The 27,123-nt window shown below is 49.0% G+C and overlaps 1 protein-coding gene across 1 annotated transcript in view; it reads right to left on the reverse strand.

The window, feature by feature from the left end:
* The window catches only part of LOC105506537 (kin of IRRE-like protein 3), a 478,333-nt gene that overhangs the window by 17,037 nt on the left and 434,173 nt on the right, over positions 1 to 27,123 (reverse strand). The window contains exon 2 of the mRNA XM_011934731.1: positions 22,568 to 22,645. Within this exon, the coding sequence (XP_011790121.1) occupies positions 22,568 to 22,645 (78 nt within the window). The remainder of the gene's footprint in view (positions 1 to 22,567; positions 22,646 to 27,123) is intronic.

Consider the following 27,123-nt stretch of genomic DNA (forward strand, 5'->3'; position numbering starts at 1 on the left):
GCAGGGATGGAACTATGCCATTAGCCCAAGAGGGAGCTGCAGACTCGGCTACAGGTAGGCTTGGCTACATGCAGGCTTGGCTACAGGCAGAGAGAGTACCCATCAACCCCTCTCAGAGGGCATTGGCATGGGCACCACCAGGAGAGGCTGGAGGCTAGGCCACGGATTGGCTGACTCCAAGATGCCCAGCACCTCTTGCTCCCATGTCTAAGGGGTACCATATGGACACATGAAGCTTTGTCCTTGCCCTGAGCACCTGGGCCCAGAAGGTACCAGCTGGTGCTGCCTCTGCCACCTCTTAGCTGTGTGCCCTTGGGCCTGACTCTTCCCTTAACTAAGGCTCAGGTGCCTCATCTGTAAAATGCAGGGTTTAAGTCCCTTCCTCCCAACTGTAATGCTTGATGTTCTAATTTATCCAAACTCCTATTTTGGGGGGCGAGGGGCGGTCCTAAGGTTGAAAATAATAAAATCAAGGTGCAAGGAAGTCAAAGCAAGTCTCTCATGGACACTTGGCTTTTGGGGGTCAGATCTATATCCTAAACCTTAAAAAAAGTAAACAAAATAATCATTTATGCTGCTGTAGCCTTGTCAATCAGACATGGTTCTAAAACTTCCATGTACATGAGGATCACCTGGGGAACTGGCTAAAAATAACAGTTTCCTGGGCTCCAACTCAGAGATTCTGAGAGAGTGGGTTTGAGCTGGGTCAAGGAATCTGCATTTTAATAGCTTCTGGGTCATCCTTCTGCAGGTGGTTTCTGGGCCACATCTGAAGGGCACTGTTGTGTGCCCGCAGCACAGGCCTGTGGGCCTGGGTTATTTCTAGTTCTGACTCTGTCACTGGGTGGCCTTGATCAAGTGACTGTCTCTCTCTCAGGGTGCTCATTGGTGTTCCCACTGCACAGTGAAGGCATTTTCACACATTTTGAAAGTTCACGCAACCCTTTTTGTCAGTGAAATCTCACAGGGAACCCCAATGTATAAAATGGTGGAGGCATCGCTGAGGCAGCACTGGAAGGACCAAGTCCTGCCCATGGCAGCCCTGAGGGGGCCCTGAGGACCCTCTGTGCAATGCTCAAGGATTCCAAAGGCCCTGTGCAGTTCTGATGCTCTTCAGGTGTCCTGTGAAGGGCTACATGGCTACATCCCACTGACAGTGGGAAAGCAGGCCCACCCGGCATGCACTGTGTGGCTCAGGCAGGCCGGCCTAAAGCACAAGGCACCTTGTTCTTGCTCTCTGAACCTGCATGGAGAATCACAACTCAGACCTGGTGCTTATAGATGAGTCTTCTCATGGCTCCTGGAGTTGTTCCTAATTGGACACAGACCATCTTGGTGCAATGCCCTGGATTTCTCCCCTCTTGGAGACCAAATACAATCAACTCTTAATTATCTTTGTTAATGGAGAAGAGGAAGGGTGTGAATAATCTAAAATGATGGACAATCCAAAACAATGAATAATCCTAAGTTACATTCATTTTCGACTTTGGAATGCATTTTGATATTCACATTTCAATATGGATATGTTTGATATTCTAGGAATTTTTAATACTTTTTTTTTTTTTTGAGACGGAGACTCGCTCTGTCGCCCAGGCTGGGGTGCGGTGGCACAGTCTCAGCTCACTGCAAGCTCCGCCTCCCGGGTTCACGCCATTCTCCTGCCTCAGCCTCCCGAGTAGTTGGGACTACAGGCGCCCACCGCCACGCCCAGCTAATTTTTTGCATTTTTAGTAGAGACGGAGTTTCACCGTGTTAGCCAGGATGGTCTCGATCTCCTGATCTCGTGATCTGCCCGCCTCGACCTCCCAAAGTGCTGGGATTACAGGCGTGAGCCACCGTGCCCGGCCTGAATTTTTAATACTTAAAAAAACCCTCAACCCAAGGATGGGGCTCCCTCTCTGCCTCCTACTGAGCTGTGGGGAGAACATCACCTCTGGGACTGGCCCAAAGCTAGAGTCAGGTGCACTCCACCTTCCCCAACTCCTGTCTTTATGGCTCATACCTTATCTAGGAGGGAAGGGGGATATTAACAGATTTTGCCTTTAAAGGACTTTTATTCCCTTTGGACCTCATGCACATAAGAGCAAAATAAGAAGCTGTGAAATGTTAACAGAGGACTTCATTAAGCAAACTTGGTGATAGCATTTGCCAGGAATGGGGACAATTTGCCAACAGATAATTGAGTGCTGACTATGTATGTGTCCTAATTAAAAAAGTGATTCTTCTTCTCACTGCCCTGGGATTGTGGGCCGTCTTCTGGTGGGGTTGGGATATTAACCACAGCAAACTCCTATACAAAGCACTTCACATACATTATGTTACCTAATCCACCTCACAGCACCCCGTGGAGCAGGCCCCATCATCAGCCCCCCATGCAGAGACTTGAATATCACAGCTCCAAGCCTGATGTCCCCTGTGAATGTACCCTCCCAAGTCCTCCCTCTTCTACCCCACCCTGCCTCTCCTGTCACCCACCAAACAGGGGCCCTGCCAGGCCTCAGCTGGTCTGCATCAATCAAAGAGACCAAAGCAAAACTAACTTGCCATTACTGCCCCAGTCTCTCTCATTGTTGGAAGTAGAGATGTTTGTCAAGGAGAAGTTTTGTGCTGGAAGCCCCTTGAGAGGATGGAGAGGGAACGTGAGGGCTGCCTGGGACGCCCAGCCCGGGAAGGGAAGTTTTCTGCTTTTCCAGTAGGACAGAGCTCCTTAGAAGCAGGTGTAGCCCCGGCTCACATTCCACCATCCTGAGAGATGGAGAATCTTTCCCATTTTATGGACAAGGAAACTCAGAGAGGTTACGTAACCCATCCAGGGTCACAGCGTGTGGTAGAGCTAGGGTTTGAGCCATTTGACTGCAGGCCTGGCTTTTTTTTCCCCCAACAGTAGCAGGTCAGCAGAGGGTGCTTGATCTGTGTGGTTTCCTCTTCAGAAAGCAGAGACTCACTACTGTGACACCTACCTGTCCCCGGCTGAGCTCCAAAAACAGCTATAAAGCCGATGGGAAGCTGATAGAACAGTCCCTGCCCTACCTGAAGACCATGGAAACCTCTCCCACAGTGCCCTTGGGGCTGAAATCAGCTCTGTCATAATATTTTAGGGCAAAAGTCGTCTGCACCACTTTTAACCCTAACCCTCTGTGGCCCTATTCAGAAGCCCTTTGCAGAGGCCGATCCCTGGCCGTAGCTCTCTCTGCTCTGCCCTGGGCTGGGTGAATAATGACTTCCATTCCCTGCCCTGCTGGAGCCTTGGGCCTTTGCCACCGCCACCATGGTGCTGAGCCACTTATTTGTTGTGAGATGACCCAAGGAGGACCAGCCGGTACCTGCTAGACCCTTCTGCTGGGGCACAGGGTCAGGGGGCAGCACGTGGGCATGTGGCCCCAATCCTGTCTGCTCCCCAGGACAGCTCTATTTTCCAGCCTGGAGTGCCCCTGGAGATGGCGACAGCTCCTCTAATAAGAGAGTTACTCATGGCTTCACTGGAGAGAAGAGAGCAGCTTTCAACCCCCCTCCCCTAAACACAACAATATTTGGTAACACTTGGCATCTTGGGGAGAGAATTCAGGTCTGTAATTAGTTACTGTATATCACCGTTAGTACTCTGCTCAGAATTTACGGGGCAAATACCATTTAACTGCACAATAACTACAGGTCCTTGCTGCTTATTGGGTAATTTACTAAGGCTGAAAGAACGGGGCAGGAGGGATTCTGAATGGGAGGTATTGTAGCCCTTTGAATCAAACTTTATGAGTTTGGGTTTGGCAGGGAGGCAGCTGCTTGCAGCCAGTTCTCTTCGCTTTGTTTTGCAGAGTTGGCTGGCAGACTGCTTCCTTCCTTTGATTTATTGCAGGATGATAGGTCTGGGACTGGGGGTGGGACTGCCCGGGGCTACCTAGGGCTATGGAAGGGACTTTCCACAGAGGGTCTTTGGCTGAGAGTCTGCAGCAGGAACCCAGATTCGGTGTCCTGGGGGCTCCATCCAGGACAGTAAATGGGCCCTGTCATTTACTCCCTCCACGGGGCTGCTTTTTGTATCTGGGCCAGTGGGTGGGGAGTGCAGGGAGCTGTCCTTGGTTGGCAGCATCAAGATAATCGCCTAAGCCCTTTCTTCTCTTGCAAGTCCCGTGCTGCTTGGGAAGCAGCCATTCCTGGACACTTGGCTGACATTCCTGGCCTTAATCTGCTTGAGCAAAGTCTGTCTTTGTTTGGCCGTGCACTGTCTACACTCCTCTAACCTATTTAGGCCACGGAGAGGGGAAAAGACACAATAACGAAAAACTCAACGTGCAACATTGCCTTACACAATCTAATAAATTACTCGGTACCCGGCTGCCAGCTCAGACTAAGCCCAATATTGCCTGCAGTAATTATTTGGATCAAATGCAGTTTATCTGCTTCATATTTGTGCTTCTGTGCTCAGTGGTAACTTATAAATGTCATTGTGGTGTTTATTTGTTATAATGAAACTTAATGGCATTGGAAGCCAAGAGCAGAGCTGGTGGGGCGGCAGGTTTAAAACAATCTCTTCATCTCGGGAGAAGGAATGAGCCAAGATAACATGAAACTGCCCTACAGGGTAGAGATTTGCAGAGATGGTGGTGTCCTCCTGCTGTGTGGTGGGCGGGAGTGAGCCAGGAGCTTCGAGCTGGCGCCAAGGGGAGCCGTCTTTGCCTCCAGAGACATCTATCTGGAGCAGGGAGACATGGCTGAGCTTCACCCTGCACTGCCTGGTCTGTCCTTGCTGCTTTCAGGGGTGGGAGGTGTTCAGTCGTTACACCACCCGATACCTGCCTGGGATAAGAGATGAATAGGGATGGAAATTAGAGTCCCCAGGCCAGGCTCGGTGGCTCACGCCTGTAATCCCAGCACTTCAGGAGGCCACTGAGGGAGGATTGCTTGAGCCTAGGAGTTCGAGACCAGCCTGGGCAACATGGTGAGACCCTATCTCAATTTTTAAAAATACAATACAATAAAATAAAATAAATAAAATAAAATAAAATAATGAAATGAAATGAAATAAAAAAGAACCCCCGGATGACTGCATTATGGAGAACAGTCCTTCAAGGAGAAGAAAGGGAGCAGAGTTGGAGAACAAAGGAGGGTATTCTCAGGGCCCAGACAGAAGGTGGCAGGGCTTTCTCTTCTGGTTCTGGAGGGGCACTGGTGGTAGGAAGCACGGAGCATGAGCAGAACAGGGAAGAGCTGTCAAGGGTTGCAGGGCAGGGCCCCCACTGGCCCTGCAGAAGTACCTGAGGCAAGGTTGGGCCATTTAATGTAGAGCTCAGGGTTTTGGCTTCATACAATCCTGGGCTCTGCCATTTCCTAGCTGTGTGGCTTTGGACAAGCTATTTCTCTTTCCTAAGTTTCATTTTCTTTATGTAGAAAACGGGAGTGATAATAGATACCTCTCAAGATTCTGGTGATGATTACATGGAGTGATATGTGTAAAGTGATGACTGTGGTGTTTGGCACACAGGATATATGATAAATAAGGGGCTGTGGCAGTGATTGGCACATAGTAGATGTTCAGTAAATGTTGAGTGTATACATGAATAATAACACTTCCCACTTACGTGCATTACAAAGCCCTCCTCCAAACAGCTGAGCTTGGATTTAGACCTCACAATTGTTCAGGGTTGATCTTCTCATTTTACAGTGTGGAAATGGAGGCCCAGTGAGGTTACGGTAACTTGCCCAAGGCTTCCCAGCTGGTAGAGGGAGTGGGGTCTTAGTTCTCCTACCTCCCAGGGCAAAGTTGCTGCCACCAGTCCACCCTAGACAGCTCCCAGTCTGTGCTGGGAGGCTGAGCTCATCCTTCCAGACCAACTGCCCCTGATCCTTGGAGACCAGGCACAGAGCCTGTGCTGACCTCTCCAGCACAACCTGGAGGCAGAGGCAAGCGGGTCGCTTTCTGTGCATTTCATCTTAATACAGCATTCAGCGTTCACTCATAAAATATTCATTTTCTGTCCTCGGTGACATGCTCATACAAGGCTCCTAACATCATAAATATGGATGAAGACTATCAGTCGTTTTTATTTATGTCACTAGCCCCTCTCCTCCCCAGCACCCCTTTTGTCTTGATCTCAGCACAAATTGGACTGAATTGGGGATATTAACCTGGATCTCTGATAATAACTTGCATTCTGTGGTACTTCATACTTTTTTTCAAAGCATCACACAATCGTGATGCACATTTTCTCCTTCCGACAAATATATGGAAGAAAGAGTGCTAGCATCATGAGTATGCCCATTTCGCAGATGAGAAAATATAGGTCAAGAGAGATCAAGGTCAAAGTCATATACTGAGATAGGAACAGAACTAATTTTTAAAAAACATTATTATTATTATTTGTTTGACCTCCAGTGAAAGGTTCTCTAGGACACTGAGTGTGTTTGCTTTACACAAATAAATAAGCTGTCTAGTATTTTACAAGTTTATAAAGAGTGTTCATCCATGTTACTTTGTGAGTCCTCACAAGGCAGGTATGATTTACTCTTGTTTGACAAAGCTCACACCACCAGTTAGTGGAAGATCTGGGCTCTAAAACACTATTTTCCAAAGTGGATTCCAGGGAACACTAGTCCTGACACATGCTACAGGAAAAATGTTTTGTGGTCAAATGAATTTGGGAACTTTGTGAGTCATATCTCCTTTGGGCGGCTCAGCATGGCCTTTGGTGTATTAGTGTCTCCGAGAAGTTCTGCAGGAAAGACTCTCATTTTGTTAGGTCTCATGTAGCTTCTCCTCACCGTGTCTAATCATGAAGGCTGCATCTGACAGAAAACCTATTAACAGGCTACAGAAATGCTGCCTGCGTGTACGCGTGATCCCTCCTCCCTCATGTTTTTGGAGGCAGTGAGGCTTAGAGCGTGGCTGAGAGAGGAGTGTGCAGGGGTAAGGACAGGGGAGGGGACCCACTGCTGGGGACTACTAGAGCTGAAGCTCCCCTCCCCAGGCTGTGTCCTCTCTTTTCCTCTGGGTAGTGCAGAAAATTCACTCAATATTAGGCACAGTCAGCCCAGCCCATATCTGGGGCAGGATCAGAGGGGCCGCCTGAGTGGCCGAGTGGGGGTCTGTGGTCAGTGCATGGTGGGAGATTGGAGGACAGCAGTCCTTGACCATGGGGAAAAATCAACAGGGACCCACAACAGGGGCTCAGTCGTGTCTGCCCTGGGTCATGATGGGGAAGTCACCCCACCCTCGTCAGCCAGACACAAAGCACCGAGGCAGGGTGGAAGTAGGAAGGCCAGGCTTTGGCGCTCTGCTGGCTCACTCTAACCTCTGTGTGCCTTTAGGTGATGACCTCGTCTTCTGAGCCTCTGTTTATTTCTCCTCTGAATGGGGGTGACACTACCCACTTTGTGATGTGGTGAGGATTAGATGGTGCAAGTGGGCAAAAGGGTCCCCTTGGCCCTCGTCTTTCTGTGTCAGCTCCGTCTCTCTTCTCCTGCTTTTTTGGAGCCCCTCAGTCAGAACAAACAGCTTTCCACCTCCAGTTCTCCACGAGCCTCTCATCTCTACCTCCCTTTCGCTCTCCCATCGCCCTGCCTTCTGCCGTTTTATTATATGCCCATCTCCCCAATGGACCTGAAGTTCTCTGCAGGCTGCCGCCGACTCTGTCAGTGCCCACTTGTGTCTGCAGGCCCGACCATCTCAAGTCTTCAGGCCAATCTCCCATTGCCGGTGCCTGGACCCCTTCTCTTGAGGGCTTTTTCTTTAGCTGCGGATGCCACTGTGCCCTCACACAGAGCAGGCCAGACCTGCTGGGAGGCAACACCCTCACCCAGCAGCCCTCCACCCATGCCCCACAGGAGCTCCACCCAATACCCCACCCCTTGAGTGCCCTAGCTGTGAGGTGGTGTTCAATAGCACTTCTCAGAATTTCTCACTGGGACTGGGCTCTGACTGCCCACAGTGGTACCGGGCTTGGGGTCCCCCCATGCCGATGCCTCCTTTCCCATGTCAATTCCCAACCCTCCTGCTGGCACCTCTGCACCTTCATGAGGAATGACTACACTTGAGCTCTTGCTTAGGGTCTGCTTCCAGGGGAGCCTGAGCTAAGATAAGGGCATCCTCCATGTGTCATTCATCTCTGTGTACACAGCGGGTGCTGATGAATCGCTGAATCCAGCAGTGATGAGCCGTAGGAACAGCACAGGAGTGACTATCAATCAAGGCAATGACGTCAGTGGGCTCACCAGGCGGGTCGGCCCTGGGAGCAAGGAGATAGAATGTCTGCTACCTTTCACACCTGGAAGCATCCACAGCCACACTCACGCCTCTGTACCTTCCCCACCTGATATTTGGTCAAACCTCGGCAGGCACAGAGGAGCTGAGGTCCAGGGTCCTTTCTCTATGAGCCGAGAGCAGCTTAGTGTCATGTTTTGAGATCCTTTCATGAAAAATGGTTGAGAAGTGCTGCTCTTTAGTACTAAGAATCGTGGTTATTCCTAGTGCATTTGACTCCGAGGTGGGGACTATTCCATTGCTCTATTTATCCCGCACTCGGTACACAGTTACTGAAACTGTCACCGTGTCCTATATTCCATAGGCCATTATGTGTATTTCAAACCATTATATAAATGGACTTGATTTGGCACTTCTGAATGTCGTGAAACTCCTCCCATACCAGTAACAACACAGTTTCCATAGAAACGAATACATTTCAGAAAGGAAGGCACGGGGAAGAAAGCAGATGGAGTTGGGGGGAAAAGGCGGCCCCCTGGTTCCTACTTCCAGAGCGCAGGGCCCAGCACTGTAACATGAGCACTCTGTGGAGGTGGGGCAAGCTCCTTCGGGTTTTTATTGACTCCCTTTGATAAAAGCCCTGGATCATTCATCTCAGCCTGAACCTGCTCATTCCAGTGCACAGCTCTAAAAACTTTATGACACCGCAAGCCATTAAGCACCTTCATTTATTCCAGCTTCTCTGGGGCTTTCTTCAGACCCTGGGGAGAGGGCTGGGGGAGGGTCTCAGCACTCAAAGAATTCTGTGATGAAGCCTTTGAGGCTGGCTGGGGATGGAAGGAAGAAGCAGAGAGAAGAAAGGAGGCCTCCCTGGTGTAGTTGGCATAGTGGAGACCCCAGGATCTTGCCAGTGGCTGCTGTCCAAGTCACTGGGTCCCCCTGTCATCAATAAAGCTAGAATGAGAAAACTGCAGCCTCCTGGGGTGGAAGGGGCGTGGTGTTTGGAGAGCCTGCCTGAGGAGCTGCCCACCACCTCGGCAGGCTGCAAGTTTCTTGTCTTTGGAGGGATTCAAGCACAGGTTGCAACGGCCTTTTATAATAAAACATCTCACAGGGCTCAGGCAAATACCACTTTCTCCAGAAACCATGCTGGACACTCCTCTCCTGGCCAACGGTGTGATTGGATTCGCCTTTTCTGTTTCCATAGCTACTTATTCATACCCAGTTACCGCAACTGCGACATTGTATTGTAGTTACTGACGTGTTTGTCTCTCCCCTCAAAAGACAGTGGTATTCTTGGGGGCAGGGACTGTGTTTTTACATGCACAGTGCCAGGCACAGAGCGGGCACTGGATGCATGGTTAGTGAATAAATTAGCATGCCATACGGCCGTGTTCACAGTCTTTACCTACATTGGTACTTGGCAGGGATATGGAACCAGATGACCTTGGTCCCTTCTGGCCTGGAGAATCTGTTATGATAGGGGTCTAAGCCTGCCCTGACTACACCCGGGATTTGAATCTAGATTTATTCTACTCCTAAGCCACAGGGTGTACATTAAGAATATTAGTTGCACGCCTGTAATCCCAGCACTTTGGGAGGCTGAAGCGGGTAGATCACCAGCCTGCCCAACATGGTGATACCCCGTTTCTACTAAACATACAAAAAATCAGCCGGGTGAGGTGGCGGGTGTCTGTAATCCCAGCTACTCAGGAGGCCGAGGCAGGAGAATTGCTTGAACCTGGGAGGTGGAGCTTGCAGTGAGCCGATATCATGCCATTGCACCCAAGCCTGGGCAACAAGAGTGAAACTCCATCTTTGTCTCAAAACAAACAAACAAACAAACAAAAATTAGTCGCAATGCTAAAAGGAAAACCAGAACCAAAACAGCCACAAAAAGAGCTGAGTGTGAAATGTTGGAGAAAACTCTCCCCAACTGCATTTTTCCTCTACACTCACCATAACACTCAACACAGGAGACTTCTGTGACGGAACGGGTGGGAGCAGTGGACACCAGCTGGGTGTCCTCCAGTTCAATTCTGACACTGCTTACTGGACATAGTGGCAGATCCCACAGGCTGGGGGCTCAGTCCCCAAGACTTCCCCCACACCCCGGCACCTGTTGCAAGTTCAGGCTTCCAGAACTTCTGGCAGACCCGCTTCAAGTTGGGGGTTCCCATGACCTCCTGTTTGGGTTTGATTAAGGTGCTGGAGTGGCACAGAGAGCTCCGGGAAACACTTCCCGATGTTTACAGTTTATTCTAAAGGATGTTACGAAGAATACAGATGAAGAGACTGGGGGGAAGGGGCACGGAGCTTCCACGTCCTCCCTGGGTGCACCGCCCTCCAGGAAACTTTACATGCTCAGCTGCCCAGAAGATCCTGAAACTCAGTCCTCTTGGGTTTTCATAGAAGCACTCCTTCCCCCGGGATGTGAGGCGGGACGCTCTCAGGGGAGGGTCTTAAGACCCACAATCAGAAAGGTGGTGAAAGATTAGAGTCCTGCGATGGGGCAGGGGAAAGGAGGGCCAGAGAGAGATCCTGTTTCCGAGGCCTGCCCAAAGCCTAACACACCCAACATATGACAAAAGATTGTAGCAAGGGCTATGGGAGTTATGAGCCAGGATCCGTGGATGAAATCCCCCCACCCCATGCCCCGCTATGTAGAAACATGTCTAGATACATTGTAACACCGCAGGCCATGCCCTGGTTTTCAACCACTGATCCCTTACATCAAAAGAATATGCATTATCATTTAACAATTAGTCCAGTGCACTGTATTGCATGAATGTCTCCCAGGGTGAAGCCACTCAGGTTTGCAGGCTTTTTTTTTTTTTTTGACACGAGGTCTCACTCTGTCTCTCAGGCTGGAGTGCAATGGCGTGATCTCTGCTCACTGCAACCTCTCCTGGGTTCAAGCAATTCTCCTGCCTCAGCCTCCCGAGTAGCTGGGATTACAGGTGTAGGCCACGATGCCTGACTAATTTTTGTATTTTTAGTAGAGATGGGGTTTCACCATGTTTGTCAGGCTGGTCTTGAATTCCCAACCTCAGGTGATCCACCTGCCTCAGCCTCCCAAAGTGCTGGGATTACAGGCATGAGCCACTGTGCCCAGCCTGCAGGCTTTCTTTACATTTGAAGAAAAGGTTCCAAAACCAGGAGTGGTCCCAGCAAACACAGCTTTCCCCTTCCAGGCATCTGGGGATACCAAGCTAAGAGGCAATGTCCTCTTTTGGTTTGAGACTGTTTCCAGTTGTTAATGTAGTATTGGATTTCCTTCTTTTTATAACCCATTTTTCATTTCTTTACCCTCAGGTATGATTCTTCATTTTCTCCACTAGTCGTTTATTTTTACCTGCACTTTTCCACCTTTGGAAGGGACATTGGGTTCTGCCACTAGTGCTGCTGGCATTGCTAGTCCAGCCAGTGCCTCCCCTCAGTCTATTCCCATTCATATCCGGGAAGGTTATGTAGGTTCCAAACTAGTGGACTATTTTTACCATGAGGCACCCTAGTTGTATTTATTCTTGGCCCTAATTTTGCCAGACAGGGTGAAGGCACCTCCCACCCCCATCAGGGCCCTAGGAATGCTGACATAAGGTTTAAAAACACAGCGACCGTTTTTTGCTTAGAAATTGTCTCTGCCGGCCGGGCGCGGTGGCTCAAGCCTGCAATCCCAGCACTTTGGGAGGCCGAGACGGGCAGATCACAAGGTCAGGAGTTCGAGACCATCCTGGCTAACCCGGTGAAACCCTGTCTCTACTAAAAAAATACAAAAAATTAGCCGGGCGACGTGGCGGGCGCCTGTAGTCCCAGCTACTCCGGAGGCTGAGGCAGGAGAATGGCGTGAACCCGGGAGGCGGAGCTTGCAGTGAGCCGAGATCCGGCCACTGCACTCCAGCCTGGGCGACAGAGTGAGACTCCGTCTCAAAAAAAAAAAAAAAAAAAGAAATTATCTCTGCTTCCAGAACTTGTAGTTGCAGCCCTGATCCTGGGATCACTGCATTAGGTAGAGGAGAAAGAAAAGTTTTTTTTTTTTTGGAGACGGAGTTTCGCTGTTGCCCAGGCTGGAGTGGAATGGCGTGATCTCGGCTCACTGTAACCTCCACCTCCTGGGTTTAAGTGATTTTCCTGCCTCAGCCTCCTGAGTAGCTGGGATTACAGGTACCTGTCACCATGCCCAGCTAAGTTTTTTGTATTTGTAGTAGAGATGGGGTTTCACCAGGTTGGCCAGGCTCATCTCAAACTCCTGACCCCAGGTCCATCCGCCTCAGCCTCCCGAAGTGCTAGGATTACAGGCGTGAGCCACGGGGCCCGGCCAAGAAAAGTTTTTTTTTAAACTGAGTTGGGAAAGAAAGAAAAAAATAGTCATTATACCAGTGCACTCCTTCCTTGGCAAGAATTGCATAGTTATCTAGCATCCTTCCCACCTCCTCTTCCCCGTATCAGCCAGAAAAACAGAGGGAAAATCTAGTGGGGACACTGGTACCACTCATGGTGCGTGTGAGCACACACTCGTGAAGGTGTGCAAGCCAGCCTTTCAAGCTTTTGTCTCCCCATTTTAGGCAACCAATGTTTCAATTGCCTGTTGTATTTCTCTACCAAATTCTTACTCTAAGGAGATCTCTCTGTCCGTTGCTGGACGTTATGGGCTTACAGTGTGTCCCTTGGTCTGAAGAAATGATGGTCAACTGTTCAAATGCATACAATATTTTCTGTTCTGTTTTTTTTTTTTTTTTTAATGACACTCTGAGCACTTCTATCTTCTACTGAGTAAGGAAAACCCACTCCAGAGTCAGGTCAGTGTCTATTCTAGACAAGACCCACTTGTAGACCCCCAGCATCAGTCTCACTTGCCAGCTGTGATTAGAGCCTTCCCACCAAGGAATCTTCCACATAGCCACTGGCAGTCTCTGTCTCTCTTGCTGGCAGATAGAATGGCTCTTGCTGGAATTATGTGCCTGAGAGGGTGCAAAGGGAACATGTCTAGATTCAGCCCATCTCTACACTGCTGCCGTGCCTGCATATCTACCCATTTCATGAGCTCTGGTGGCCTCCTCCAGGGAGAACCTGGGGCTATCTGCGTGTCGATTCCCGTCACCTTCTGAACCTCGAAGGGAGTTCTTCTGATGGGAACTGACTTGTTCAGCTTTAATGCACCCCTCAAATTTCCATAGGGCTGTGCTTCACATGGGCATCCCATTAATAGGCCAGGTTTCCATTGCCCTTCTGCCTGGCCACATGGCCAGGCCATTGGTCACTGCCCATGATTCAGTAAAACCTAAACACAGAGGCTTCTACCATTGTTCATTTTTTCCATCACTATTAGGCAAACAGCATGCAATTCAGTTCATATGCAGACCTGTTTTTACCTTCTCTGATCAAAGTAGTAACCTTCGAAACAGGTTGGTGTCCATTCACATTGGAACTGTCTGTCAACCAAACAGCTCCTGAGTCAATCAAGAGCTGTTCTTAATGCACTGTCTGTGTGTCGATCGAATCCAGCAGCACCTCACACAGCTCCAGAGTCAGTTCTAGGGGAGAAGAAACTCCCTGCCTGAGAGTGTCTTGTCCTTGAATTCCACAGGCAGCTTGATCCTCTAGAAACCATTTCCATTTTATGTACTCTTTGGGGCACTGCTGTCCCCATTAGAATGTTTCTCTGACATCACCAAAGACAGGATGAGTATTTCAGGTGGGTCCTGTGCACCCACCTTCCAAGACAGCTAACATTTCATAGCAAGGGAATAAATGCCCTCAGGTGGAAATTCTCTAGTCCGAAGTCCTGGCAGTTGTTGCTGGGAGGTGCTCAGAGGCGTTTGCCATAAGCCCCAGGAGATGCTCCACAGAAGTATATTGAACCTCCCCACGTGGAGGTAAACTTTCTGGGGACCAAGACAATTGCCCGCTGCCTGTGTTACTTTCGATGAATCACATCCCTTTCCTCTCAGTTTTCTCCTCTCCAGGTGACTGCCAATGTTTCTTTTAAAAGTCTATGGTTGTCAAATTATCCAGTCCCAGCATCTTAGAGCTACTGACTAGGGGCAGAGAAGGTCACTGTCCTCACTTTGCTGTCGACGTCTACTCTGTTCAAACACTGTGCTGGGCTCCTTGGATCTAATGGAGACCAAACAGAGACAACTGACTGGTAGGGGAGACAGGTGTTACTGATACGGAACAGCTGGGCTCCCAGCTACCACCCCCCCCCCCTTAAGCCTGGAACTGCAGCCCTTACTGAAAACACGTGACTCAATTTTTCTCCCAAATGTTGCTTGTTTGTTCTGCCACATCCCTATCCTGTGCCCACAAAAAGACTTCAGCTGGCAGAGTAACACAAGCAGCTGAGCATCGGGGATACAAGCAGCTGAGTGGTGAGCAGGGCAGCAACTGGGCATCGGAGACTATGGATAGATGAGGCTAACTTCAGACAGTGCAGTGTCAGGGAACAATCGCCTTCTTCCTGCACCATCCCCTTTCCAACTCCCCATTCTGCCAAGAGCTCTTTTCATCGCCCAATAAATTCCTCTGCATACACTACCCTTCAATCCGTTCATGTGACCTGATTCTTCCTGATGCTGGACAAGAACCTAGATGCCGGGAGGGCAGGAGCTTGGACACTGCTGTGGGGCCGCACAGAGCCTGCTCCTGCCAGAGAGGAGTGACTGGCCGGTTCCAGCATTCATTCCCTCTGGTTCCTGCACTCACTTGCTCACACGCTCCCTCTCTCAAGGAGTGGTCAGAGGTAGGCTGAGTGAAAGGAGCCACTCCAGTTCCCACCCACAAAGAGGGTCAAGGTCAAGGGAATTATCCCATCTCATTAGTAAATAATTGCAGTATGAATGTGTATGTACAAACTGAGCTCAGAGCTCTGAAAGGAAGGATCTTGTTCTACAGGACCATGTAACACAGGAACTGGATCTTGGCCGAGGAGGGGTGGGTCAGAGGAGGCGTCACTGGAGCAGAGACTTGAGCTGTGATTTGAAGGATGAGCGGGAATTACCACGTGAAGGGTTTGGGGATGGGGTGAGTGTGGCAAGCACCCCAAGAGGAGGGAGCAGGGTGGACACAGGCCCTATGACAGGGGCCCTGTTTGAGAAGCAGCAGGAAGGCCCATAGGCCTGGAGCACAGGGTGTTTAAGGGGTAGGATGAGGTCAGTTGTAGGTAGGAACCAGATCACATGGCACCTTGTAGAACATGCTAACAATTTGAGTTTTTTTTTTTTTTTTTGAGACGGAGTCTCCCTCTGTCACCCAGGCTGGAGTGCAGTGGCACGATCTCAGCTCACTGCAACCTCTGCCTCCCAGGTTCAGGCGATTCTCCTATCTCGGCCTCCCGAGTAGTTGGGATTACAGGTGCATGCCACCATGCCCAGCTAATATTTTGTATTTTTAGTAGAGGTGTGGTTTCGCTATGTAGGCCAGGCTGGTCTTGAACTCCTGACCTCAGGTGATCCACCTGCCTCAGCCTTTCAAAGTGCTGGGATTATAGACATGAGCCACTGTGCCCAGACTTGAATATATTTTTTTAAAAGCCATTAAGATATTTTCAAAAAGAACATGACATGGTCCAGTTTGCATTTTGAAACACTGCTCTGACTGAAGTGTGGACAACGACCTGGGCATGGGGATTGGGCATGACAGATGCAAGGAGCCAGTTAGGAGAGCCCTGATGCAGTCCAGGGGAGAGAGGCTGGAGACAGGGACTAGGTTGGTGGCACAAGATGGAGAGAGGAGGGTGGGTACAGGAGCCACTCAGGAAATAACATCTGAAGGACTTGGTGAGGATTGGGTATGAGTGTGAGGGAAAGGGAAGTTTAAAAAGGAACTCTGGCTGGGTGCGGTGGCTCATGTCTGTAATCCTAGCATTTTGGGAGGCCCAGGTAGGAGGATTGCTTGAGGCCAGGGGTTTGAGACCAGTCTGGGCAACATAGTGAGGCACTGTCTCTACAAAAATTTATAAAATTAGCTGGGCCTGGTGGCGCATGCTTGTTCTTCCAGTTACTTGGGAGGCTGGGGTGAGATGATTACTTGAGCTTAGAAATTGGAGGCTGTAGTGACCCATGATAGTGCCACTATACTCTAGCAGAATGAAGTCTTGTTTCAGTAAGAAAAAAAAAAAGGAACTTGGCAGGGTCTGTAGCATAGGCATCCACAGTCTAAGAGAGGCAGGACTCCTGGTAGGAAAAGTGGCTGGAGGAATGGGCTGAGAAAAAGCTTTGGAATGTTCCCCCAGATCCTGGCTGGAGAGTGGAAACGGCAGGTCTCTTGTTCCAAGACACCAAGCGAATTAAATAACAATCATAAAGTGCTCTGGAAATCTGAGTCTTGCCATAAATAATAAACAGGGATGTTATACAAATAACGGGCTTTGCAGCCCCAGTGGAAGAAAACACATTAGTAAGAAAAATGAAGTTAGGAAAAAATGCACCCCAAAGCCTCAACTAACAAAACGACGGTATTAGCCAACATCCCGGGGGCTCGGCAGGCAGTGGAGGAATGGGCTCGGGAAAATGACTGCGGCCCTTAGTGTCACCCAGACTGTACGGCTGCAACAGAGTGAGAAGAGCTGCCGGCAGCAGGGAAGCCCGCTCACCCCTGGGTCAGGTCCCTAGGCCAAGGACCCTGGCCTCCTGCTTCCCCTCTGCCCTGAAAAAAGCACAGCTCATACCGCAGGCCTGCCAGACTCTTGCCCTGCCACCCAGCGTACAGCTGATATGACCTGAGTTCACCCTTAGTGACAGATGGGAGAAAGAAACACGGATCCACCTTCAGAGGCTGCCAAGGAAAGCCAGTCCATTGACTTTTTTCTACTGGTTCCTTTGGTGACCAAGACATTTAAAATTATGGGATGGGCTGTGAGAACAGGGTGTGGGCTGGGTGTTGAGAGCCAAGATAGATTTTTGAATCATCACATTTTAGAGACATACAGGTCATCTTATGCAACATGATTCCATTTTGCATATGAGAAGGTTGAGATCTGAGTGTCTAGGGACTTGTCCAAGCTCACACAGCCTGCTCCTCACTCTTAGGTCCTCCTCCCACTACACATCCCAGCTGAGTGGCACCTCTCTTTCTATAGGCAGGAAACAGTAGATGCTTTAGACTCATTTTTTTTTTTTAATTAGTGTACAAGGGTGCAGAAAGAACAGGCTCTCACGCCATCATAAAGAATTTTAGAGCTGTCGAAGAAGCCAGATTCCCAACCTCCCAGGGCTCTGACTCCCCTGTAAGGCTTGGAGGTGAGGACAGGTGCTGCTGGCGAGGGGCATTTGCGCACAGAGCCTGGACTGGGACCGTGGTGCTGTTCAGGAGCTGTGGGCCACACAAGAGGCTGCTAGTTATTTATGGAACCAGATTTCCCCTTCCTGGGTGCGCCAGTTCTTCCCACAGAGGGCTAGAGGTCTCCAGCAAGCAGAAGCTGCCTTTGCTAATCACTCACAAGTGTTTTGCCCTGAAAGATGAAAGGGACAGCACCCAGAGGCATTTCTGCTCTCCTTTGCTCTCTTGAAGCAGCCATCATTGCAATGCTGAAAGTCCAGGGAAGCCGACACCCACCCTGATGGGCAGCCCGAGAGGGCACCAGTGTGAGGGAGGAGAACCCTCCTGTGCAGGCCCCCCTTGGCCCCAGGGGGATGGCTGAAGGCGAGGTCAAAACTTGGGTGCCTCTGCTTCTTCCCTCCTTTAAACATCCTCTTCCTCATTTCCCTTCTCAGGAGTCCTGTGGCCTGCCAGCTTTTCTGATTCCCTAGGAATGGTCTCCTCTGTCTGTGTCCCTCACTCCAGGTCTTCCCTGATTTTCTGCATGTCAACTCAAGTTTTCCCTGTGTGCTGCCCTCTCTTCTCCCTGCCTTGCCACTTCCTCTCTTTCCAACCACCCTGAAAAATGAAACCAAGCTAAAGTGTTAGAGGCTTCCCCTCTGCTCATGGTCTCAGCCTCCTCTTCCTGAATTCCAAGACCCCTGGGTGTCTGGAGCCCTGGGCTGTGCTCCTGGCTCTTCCAGCCACTTCCCATGGGCCCCAGACAAGTTGCTGCATGCTCTTGGGCCATGCTGAGTTATTGGGTTACACTGTAATCTCTAGGGTTGTTGACAGTTCTAACAGAGGAGGTCTGAACTCTCTGAGACAGGCAGAGCCCCTTTCCTGATACATGTGACAGCTTTCTACTTGGCCTGGGAATAGGATCGGGTCTGGGGAAGCCATGTGCTTTGAGAAGGTGAGTGGTCTGGATCTCCAGGAGGGAAACACCGTAAAGGGGGAGGGCCAGTAAGGGGAGGTGAAGGGTGTGTGCATGTGTGCACACATGTGGGTGTATGTGTGCATGTGTATACATGTGTGCAGGTGTGTGCATGCATGTGTGCATGTATGTGCATGCAGGTGTGTGCATGTGTGTGTGCATGCTCATGTGTGTGTTGGAGATGTGGCTGAGGAACCAGTGAGAGCAGGCTGGATCTACTTAAAGATGCCCTAAGAGCATGGGCTGGCAGTAGGTGGGGTTAGGAAGGAGAGCTGGTACAGAAAGAAAAGTAACTGCCCCTGGGGAAGGCCTCCCCACCCAGCCCCCCTTCCGTGGCTTGCTTGGACCCTGCCTCCCAGGAAGGGGCTGTAGCACTGGAACTGGAAGAAAGCCTGAGAGTGAGCACCAAGGTAGACTCTAGGAATCACCTAGAACAGGGAGACCGTTTTGTGGAGCGTTCCACATTTGTCTGCTCTGTCTGAGGTGCTCCTTTTCAAGACCTACCTGACACCTGCGGGGGATTTGTACATTCCTCCATTGCCACTCAGGGCCCTAGTTAATTACCTAAATGAAAGTTGAGCGACTACTCCCTATGTGCAAGACACTGGGCGAAGGCCCAGGGAGAGGAGAGGAAGGAACAGGAGTCTTTGCCCTCCTCCAGCTGATTCTCTAGGTGGGACTGACAGCACATGAGGAAGCAGTCCAATAAATAATCACACATCATAATAGCTGCCACTCGATACACACACCGGCTGCCGTGATGAGCACAGGGTGCAGGGAGAGGGGTGTCTGTGTAATTTAGGTAGGTGGAAGGCAGGATCTCTTTGTGGAGGTGACACATACTGAGATGTATTTTTACTGTGAGCTCTTTGAGGGCAGGAAATGTGTCATACTCTTCTCCTCCTCCTCCTCCTCCTCCTCCTCCTCCTTCTTCTTCTTCTTCTTTTTCTTCTTTTTCTTCTTCATTTTTTTTAGATGGAGCCTCACTCTGTTACCCAGGCTGGGGTGCAATGGCAGGATCTTGGCTCACTGTGGCCTCTGCTTCCTGTGTTCAAGCAATTCTCCTGCCTCAGCCTCCCAAGTAACTGGGACTACAGGTATGCGCCACCATGCCTGGCTGATTTTTTTTTTTTTGTGTGTGTGTGTTTTTAGTAGAGACGGGGTTTCGCCGTGTTGGCCAGGCTGGTCTTGAACTCCTGACCTCAAGTGATCTGCCTGCCTTGGCCTCTCAGAGTGCCGGGATTACAGGCATGAGCCATTGTGCCTGGCTTGTGTCTTACTTTTATAGCTCCAGTGCTTAGAACGATGTCTGGCACTTGTGAGAAATTGGTATTATTTTTATGATATTCAATAAATGTCTGATGAATAACTGAATGATCACTCATCAGCAGTTCCTATATAAAGCACATGTGCTTAATCACAGGAAGACAATGATCTCAAACAAATGTGATGTTGTTATGGCTAGTCTGTCTTTACTTCCTCCTTTCTTGCCTGCCCTTTGTTGATTTTTGCTCATATCTCCTTTTGATGGCTCAGTTGTGTTGAGTCCACACAGTAGAGAACACACACGCACACCCACACATACACTCTCCCTATATTACCAACCACCTCCATTCCTGCAAAGACTGCAGATTCTATCCACGAAGCTATTAAGCACTCCCAAATGGAGCAAACCTCTCATTGACTATCACATGCCTCCTTAAATGATCTTTGAATAGCATTTTCTTTTTATTGCTTTGTGTAGTTTAACGGCACCAATTGCGATTACTCTAACTTGTGATAAACCCCAGATCTATAAAGCTCCTGTTCATTCATTATTTTCCTCTCGCTCCTTCTCAAGCTGTTATTTTTTTGGAATGTAGTGAGGAGAGAGGAGTGGAGAGAGAAGAAAATAAAAGGACACCAAATTAACAGGAAAACAAATAAAATAGGGAAGCACTTCTCCCTGGGTGACAGGCACCCTATTAGATACTGTTAAACAGAACAAATATGCTTTAATACAGCACAAGTAGGTCTTTTATATTTATTCTAAATGGGAAATATAATGATCACCAACTTATCTTTAAGGGAAGAAGAAGCTAATTGTTCTAATATCTCACTAATCCTAGCAACTGGGAGAAAAATAATTGTTTTTCACTATTTTACCAATTGTTCAATTTATACCAAGGTGTGTCGTGTAGCATGGACAGAGATTTCTATTTCTTGATCTATGTCATGGCTGCTATTCCATTTAAATTATTAATATGTGGAAATTATAATTATTTTGAGTATTGGTATGAGATAATTATAAATATAAAACAGCTTCATATGCTTTCTGATGCCCTTTCTTATCTGCAGACGTGCTGGAGTTCGGGGGCATGAGCTTCAGAGGGAGAGAAACGTATAATGTGGTCCTTAGGGCAGCAAGGCTGGCTGGAGTGGAAGCAGAGGAGCCTCCTCCCTCCAGGGCCCTCCCCCTCCTTCACCTCTGCCTTCCAGCCCTCCAGAGCCAAAGCTGACCCACCTGTGTGTCTCTCCTCTGCCCCACTGCCTCACCCTCCTCCTACCCTGTCTGAGTTGTTAGTTGAGATTTCTAACTCATCACACATATTGGCTCAGCTTGCATCCCATCCCCTCATCTCCTCAGCCATCCAGAAGCTGAGGTCAGACACCTGGAGCTTTGGGTTTCAAATCCAGCCCAGCTCCTGACTTTTTTGGCTTCCCCAATCCCCACAAACCTCTTTCGAGTTTCTCTAATGAGCTTTGCCAGCAAGAGAATATGTCTATTCAGCACCACGGACAGAGGCACGCTGTCAGTTCCCACAAATTAGAAGTGACTGCCCAGCAGTCTTGTCAAGGCAGTGGTGTTGGGGAGGGAAGGGGAGGCTGAGAAAGAGAAAAGTCAGTAAAAGCAACTGACTGGCAGGACACAGAAAATGCGGCCCCCAACTCTGGCTGTACTCAGTCATGGGGTTCCTACAAATGGGAAGTAGCTTTTTGATGCTGTTGGCTTCTTTAAGGCAGGCAGCAAATGGGGAAGGTGATCACTTCCTGTGTTTAATTGTGTTGGCCTAACTCTTGTCAGATTGTCACCATGATGGGTGCTGGAAACAGGCCCACAGCTGGCAAAGTCTCAGGCATGGGGAGCGCATAGGGATGTGGGTGTCGTGGTTGGGGTTGGGAGGAGAGACAGTTGAGGAGCTTGGAAAGAGGGCACTGAGACCATGCTATGGTCATGCTCTGGGGATAGAGATGGTAGAAAGGAGCTACCTCCTTCACACTGGAAGGGGGAATGAGGAGACACAGGCCCCGGGCCCTGGAAGGGGAGGGGTCCAGCTCACAGCAAGCATGGCTGGTGGGATCCAAGGCTTCATTTGTCTGACTCTAATGAATAAATGGCATCCCCAGCCATTGTTTATCTACTTTTGAATCCTGACAAATAGTCTGTGGCATCTGATGGAGAGGGTTACTAGCTGCATGGAGACAGATGGCTAGGGATGGAGAGGATTGGTTCTTTATTACAGCAGACCCGTAAGTGACAGCACTCCTTCTCCCAGCCTCCATGCCAATGTCAATACATTTCTCAAGCCTTCAGTGACCCAATGAAGCCAGTGCAAGAGGAAGACAGAATGGCCTGTGAGTAAGAGTGAGAAGTGGGGTCAGTAGAGTTGGGAAAAGGGGCAGGTTTCCAAGGGTAAGTTCTTTGGGAATAAAGACATTGCCTTATTCTTCTTTAGTATTCTCCTAAGTGCCTGTATAGTGCTGTTTATTCAGCAGGCATTCAAGAAACATGAGTGATGGAGGAGGCAGGTAGAGAGGTCTGGATTAGAAATGAGAATAGGAGCAGATTTAATTGGGCTGGCTGTGGGGTGGGGTGAGGAAGCAATGGTAGGGAAGAGAGAGGAAGAGAAGTAGGGGACACAAAGGGAGAAGGGAAGATTGCATAAAGACAATGCTCCTGAATAAGCATCCTGTGTTTTAGGCATTCACTATGCTTCCCCACATTATTGTACAAATGACTTTGCGGAAACCAAACTGGTCTTCCCACTGTCCCGTTCAGAGAGGTCCCAGGTTCTTATTCCTTGTTCCTCTGTCCTGTGGCTGTAGGGGATAACTTCCTCCCTCCAGATTACCCCCAGGACAATAGGGAGGTTCTCACTGACCTTCATTCATTCTCCGAAACTTGTCCTTGGCCATGTAGCCCAGCACCAGACAGCATCCTCTCTTCTGGAGGCCCAGCTCTAGAAGAGAAGCACAGGTAGGTGAGTTGGGAATGGGAACAGGTCAGGCATTAGGAGAGGCCCCTCTGCAGGGGCCTGTGGAGCTTGTTGCTCTTATAAACAGAGGTGCTTTTTTGTTTAGCCAACATTTATATGGAACTTACTGGTTCCAGGCATAATTTTAAGCCAGCAATTCTTCATTTTGATTTTTCGTAACAACCCTGTTTCCCCATTTTCTCTCATCCCCATTTACAGATATATGAAGTTAGTGGCACTGGATGAAAGAGCTAGCAGGTGGTAAAGCAAGAGCTTTGAACCTAGGCAGTCTGGCTCTGAGTCCATGCTCATAACCATAGCTCTGGGTTGTTGAGGCCCTTTGTATCTCAGGCTTGGGGACCATGCTCAGATCAACTTGGGACTGTGGCCAGACCTGCCAGGGTGATGCGAAATCTATCCAGTGGTGTCTAGGATGGAACAGTGCAACTGGACACAGTGGGTGACTCAGGAGGATGAAGAAGTGATTGTGTGAGTTTAGGGCAGCGAGGTGACAGAGAAGTTAAGGTATAGGCAGAAGAGCTCTTTCTACCTTTTAGAGAGGGTGCATTTCTGGTGCTAGAGAATCCTGTGCCTTCCTATATCAAGGCCCAATTTAGCACCATCATCAAGCACTTATGAAGTGTAGACTTAGAGCACAGGGGTCGAGATAGCTGAGAGACACAGACGCCACAGGGCTTTGACCCAATTGGAAAAATACAATGGAATAACAATTCCAGATAGCAAATGCAAGAGACAATTTTTTTTGTATTTGCACAGTATTTTGTAAATAGTGTCCATTGTGTGTGTGAGCATTAAATTGGAGTCCATCTGCCTCACAAGAACGGAAGCTTTCCTCTCTGGTATTTGTGCTTTTATCCTGATTTGTCTTAAGCACTTTATGGGTTCTGAAGCAATGGCCCACTCATTTTTTTTGACCCCCCTGAGGTGGGCAGGTGGGCCACTCAACTGATATTATGCAGATGGGAACACTGAGGTTCAACTATGTTAAATGACTTCCCATGATTGTATTAGACCCCACCCCACCTTGTAGCATACAAGTCATACAAATGTGACAGCTGCTACAAACTTGGTAAATAGATAAGGAATTTGGTTTCTAGAAGAGGGAATGTGACTGCAGCTCTGCCCGGCCCTTGCCAGGATTTCTGGGCTCCTGCCTGCTCCTTCCTTTGGTTTCTCAGAGAAAGAGGGTCCCAGTGAGTGATGCATCACAGCACCTTCTCCCACGACACCGACTGTCTCTCTGAACCCAGCCAGTCAGTGTCCAGGCTTGAGAGGACAGACAGAGCGGGTCATTCCTCTTTCTCCTTCTCCATCCACCGTCTGCAGCCCAGGTCCACCCACCACGCGTAGCAGGATGAAAGGGAGTGCAGGGCCCATGAGACACAGATAAGTCGAGCTCAGGGGCTCCTGCCCTAGAGAAAAACAAAGCATGGCAGGAGGTGGCAGAACGTCATGGCCCAGGGAGGTCGCTGGCTTTGATCTCCTGATTCTTTAAAGGGGTTTATTGACGATCAGTAAAGAGCAGAGAAGCAGATCTGAGGGCGCCATTTCCAAAGGCACTCACTTCTCTTCCTTCCCCTCCACACTGGCGTCTGAAGGCTCAGCCAAACCGCCCTCACTTCAAACGGCCTTACATCTTAGGCGCCCAAATTGACGATGTTAAGTTCCCTCATTCAAGGCCTTGGCCCTTTCTTCAGGGGCTCCTGCTCTGTCGCGGGCCTCATGGATCAAAGCCCCTTTGATGTTTACTGACTATATTTGTGGATTCTTTCTGACAACCACCTTCAAGAGGCAGGAATGCAGCCTGCCAGGAGGGGGCCAGCGGAAGTACAAGCTGCGAGGAGGTGCTGAGCTCCCTGGAACAATAGCCTCTTGAGGGAGACTGTATTGGAACCTCAACACGCTGACGACAGGCAGAGTTAACCAGCCCATTATAATTGCACACGCATTGTTCATCATTAGAATGATACCATTGCTGACGATTCCCGTGATATTTTTGCCATTGACTTCTTATGCCCATCTAAAGCACATCAGCAATGGCTCCTAATAAGAAAAGGAGTTTGGGCTCCTGAACTAAGCCCCAACTCAATCCAGGAGCCTGGGAGGGAGGCAGGGGAGCACTGAGTAGGAAGGGCAGAAGAGGCTGGATGGATTTAGGCCAGTGTTCCAGCTGGTCTACTGGACTGTCACTGAACGCTCAGGCAAATGGAAGGGCGAACAATTCTCCTACAGATTTAGAGAGTGTGAGCAATCTGTTGAATCTGGATTATCTCAGTTGGGCAGAGAACTCAATCTTTCCTATGCCACATACTAGGACATCCCCCAGGGCAACTGCTTGAGGAGAGGCTGTGTGGGCAAGCGGTTATGATATCATAACTAAGAGTCTCACTGACTATGTTTGATTTTTGCAAATGAGCAGGAAAAGAAGTTTTAAAAAACCTGATTAATAAAAGAAATTGAGAATGAGGCAATTTCTCAATGTATTTGGCTCATTTAATTTGACACGTGTGGGTTAGTCTTAATTATTTAGGCGGCTACATTACAAGGCGCTAATCAGCACACTGCAGAAATTTATTAAGTGCGAGGGCTCTCTGACTGAGCCTTTGTAGAGAAGTGGGGAGAAGCTACTGGGATCTTTGCAAGAACGAGCAGGTTGGAGGATGAGTGAAGTGAGAATTAGTTAGTTGTCCATATATGAAAATCCGGGATGTCCTTTGGAGAGATTTGCAGAGCTAAATTAGAAGTCATTTGGTTCACGTGAGGAAGTGTGCCAGCAGGGAGTGAAGTGGGGGGAGGGAGGAGAGGCTGGAAACCCAAGTGGGGAGGTGAATATTGTCCAAGGTACTAACAATAGAGAGAACCAGGAGGAAGCTGGAGGCAATTGCTTTGGCTTGGGGAGACTCCACCAAGCCAAACTAGGTTATTAGGAGAGAGATGATAGAACATGACAGAAGGAACAGGAATCTCTCTTTTTGAGGTAGACCAGCCACCATCAGACTGTCACCTTCCTTGTCCCATAGCATGGAGATGAATGGAAGAGTCAGATCACAGATGCCCCTTTTGGAACAGTAAGATGATGGGGTCTTTTTCAAGTAGGCTTTGGGGGTGATGTCTTTGGCTTTATCAGTGCCAGAACCACCACACTCTAAAGGTGGCTATGGAAAAATAATTACCATGAAAGGAGTTGGTCCTGGTTAAAAGGACAAAGAAGTCCACAGTCATCTGCATATGGGGCAGTGGAGGGCACTGTCCCAGGAACAAGGAAGGTTTAGGAATACTGCCTGTGCAAGGAAAAATGGATTGGAGCAAGGCATGTTTCTTAGGGAGAAGAGAAGGTTGCACCCTTGGGGACTCCTGGTCTCTGGCCTCTGAGCACCAGAAGCATCAGGACTGTGCCTTCTCCTGCTCTGAGCCCGTAGGACCAAGCACAGTGCCTGACACATGGCAAGTGCTCAGGAAAAAGTCTGGTGGCTTAATGAAAGGGCTGGTTATAAAATATGGGGCAACGAAGGGTTCCCTTTGACTCGGGTCAGAATGAAAACAAGTGGGCTTCACTGTAGTACAATGTTTTTAGGTTAGTGGGGGTTGGTTGTAGAGTGAATGAAACTTGTAGCTTGTAGAAAGAGAAGCCTAGAGAACATAGTGGGATTTCCTCCTGCGAGGAATAAAAGGGGATGGCTTTTTAAATGGGATGGGTTTTCTTCCATTTCAGAAGGTGCAGATGGGATGTTTTCTAGCCTTAGAATTTCTTCATTCTTACTAGTAATGTAGTGATACAGTGGTATTATTTCATATTTGTGGGATACTTATTTTTTAATGATGCTGTCATATTCCCTTTCTTTTTAGATGCTCACAGTAAGTAGTTCTGTGACATAGGCAAGTCATAAATTATTTCCTCCATTTTGGTTTCACAAATTGAGGTTCAGAAGTAAAGTGACAGTTTAAGGCCAATGCACTAGCGGCAATAGTGCCCATGCTGGAACCCACGGCTGATTTCTGGCTTGGTTCTTAGGGTAAAGTACAGGGTCGCAGGGCTGCAGATGCTGCAAATCAAAACAAACCAGAGACTAGAGCACAGATCAGTGGTGTGGGCTGGGATGGTGCTATGGGTCGAATTCCTCACTCTCCTAATAACCTAGTTCTGTGTTCTCCTCCTGCACCAAATTCATACATTGAAGTCCTAATCCCAGTCCCTCAGAGTGTGCCCTTATTTGGAGACAGGAACTTTGTAGAGGTGATCATGTTATAGTGAAGTCATTAGGATGGACCTTTATTCTATGACTGATGTCCTTATGAAGAGGAAAATCTAGGGATAGGCACATATACGGGGACACACCATATAAACTTGAAGACAGCCGTCTGCAAGCCAAAGAGGGTGCCTGGGACAGATCCTTCCCTCCTAGCCCTCAGAAGGAACCAACTCTACTGACTTTGGACCTCTA

Source organism: Colobus angolensis, unplaced genomic scaffold, assembly GCF_000951035.1.
Source record: "Colobus angolensis palliatus isolate OR3802 unplaced genomic scaffold, Cang.pa_1.0 Scaffold137, whole genome shotgun sequence".
NCBI classification, from domain to species: Eukaryota; Metazoa; Chordata; class Mammalia; order Primates; family Cercopithecidae; genus Colobus; species Colobus angolensis.